Raw genomic sequence first — 1,382 nt, forward strand, 5'->3', positions numbered from 1 at the left:
GCCTTAGTGCTGAACCACGTAAACCATGGTCTTATTTACATTTCAGCACTTTACATTCATTTAGCTCCGCACGTGTTTGCTTATATGTTTTGTTTTCCTTAATACTTATACCCCATGCACAAACGCCACGCCTGGAGTGGTTGGATGAGGCCATGATAAACCCAAAGGTTTTGAGCCAATGAATCAACACCAGGGTACCGTCATCATAATCTCCCTAGATGTTAAAGATTGATTGTGAGCTTTCGGACACGCGCGCGGTTCGTGTGCTCACAAGCTCAAAAACAGATTGTACTTCATCATCATCGTCATCACCACTAACACAATTAGGGTCACATAAGAAAACATCAGGAAGAAAGAAGTTCAAGGAAACTAGACATCCAATTTACAGAGGAGTAAGAGCAAGGAAAAATGATAAATGGGTTTGTGAAGTTAGAGAACCCAATAGCAAATCTAGAATTTGGCTTGGTACACATTCTAGTGCTGAAATTGCAGCTAGAGCTTATGATGTTGCTGCAATAGCTCTGCGAGGAAAATCAGCTCCCTTAAATTTCGAAGATTCATTGTGGTTGTTGCCTCGTGCTAAGTCATCATCTGCTAACGATATTCAATTGGCTGCTGCCGAAGCCGTTCGTGCATTTCCATTCACTAATTCTAAGAAATCTTCATCCGTTGCAAAGAAATCATTTAAATCCGTTACATCTAAATCAGCCAAACAGACGGTTAAAATAGCGGAAGAAGTTTCAGCGACGTTTTTCGATGAAGAGGCGTTGTATTACATGCCAGCTCTGATTGCCAGCATGGCGGAAGGGATGTTGCTTGATCCACCACAAGAGGGTTACTATTACGACGACGAAGTGGAGAGCAACGTGGACAGCAGTTTATGGAGCGACTACTAATCCGCTTAGCCATTTCTTGTGGATGGGATTAAATGGAATTTTGTTTGATATTTAGTCCTTCTACCAATTATTTTTCTTATTTTTTTTTTATTCATTTTTGATTCTTTTGACCATGGAGAAAGATATGTTGTTAAATAATCTCCATAGTGATTTGTTCATCAATCATTATCAGGAAATTAGAATTTGGGAGATATTTTTTTGTTTATAGTATCTACTCATAGTGTTTTCTTTGTTTAATATTCCTTTGCCTAAATTGGCCAATCAATACAATTACCTTATTTCCAAATTTGTTATGCACATTCTGAAGTTCCAGCAAAAGAACAAAGAGGCACAATACTGTGGATCTTTAGCTGTTATTCAAGTTGGAATTGTTTGTTTCCGTGGAAGGATTCTTTGCACAATTTCATTAAGTAAATATCTAGTTTTGGGATAAATTAAAATATGTTATTAAATATGCCGTCTTTTAATTGCCAGCATGGCAGAAGG

General features: G+C 37.9%; 1 protein-coding gene across 1 annotated transcript; it reads left to right on the forward strand.

Annotated features, from left to right (window-relative positions):
- The first annotated feature begins 218 nt into the window (after window positions 1-218).
- On the forward strand, window positions 219-896 carry LOC113323996 (dehydration-responsive element-binding protein 1D-like). The gene has a single exon (XM_026572341.1). It carries the CDS (start codon window positions 219-221, stop codon window positions 894-896), a length of 678 nt encoding a protein of 225 aa, XP_026428126.1.
- The last annotated feature ends 486 nt before the right edge of the window (window positions 897-1,382 follow it).

This window comes from Papaver somniferum, chromosome 11 (assembly GCF_003573695.1).
Source record: "Papaver somniferum cultivar HN1 chromosome 11, ASM357369v1, whole genome shotgun sequence".
NCBI classification, from domain to species: Eukaryota; Viridiplantae; Streptophyta; class Magnoliopsida; order Ranunculales; family Papaveraceae; genus Papaver; species Papaver somniferum.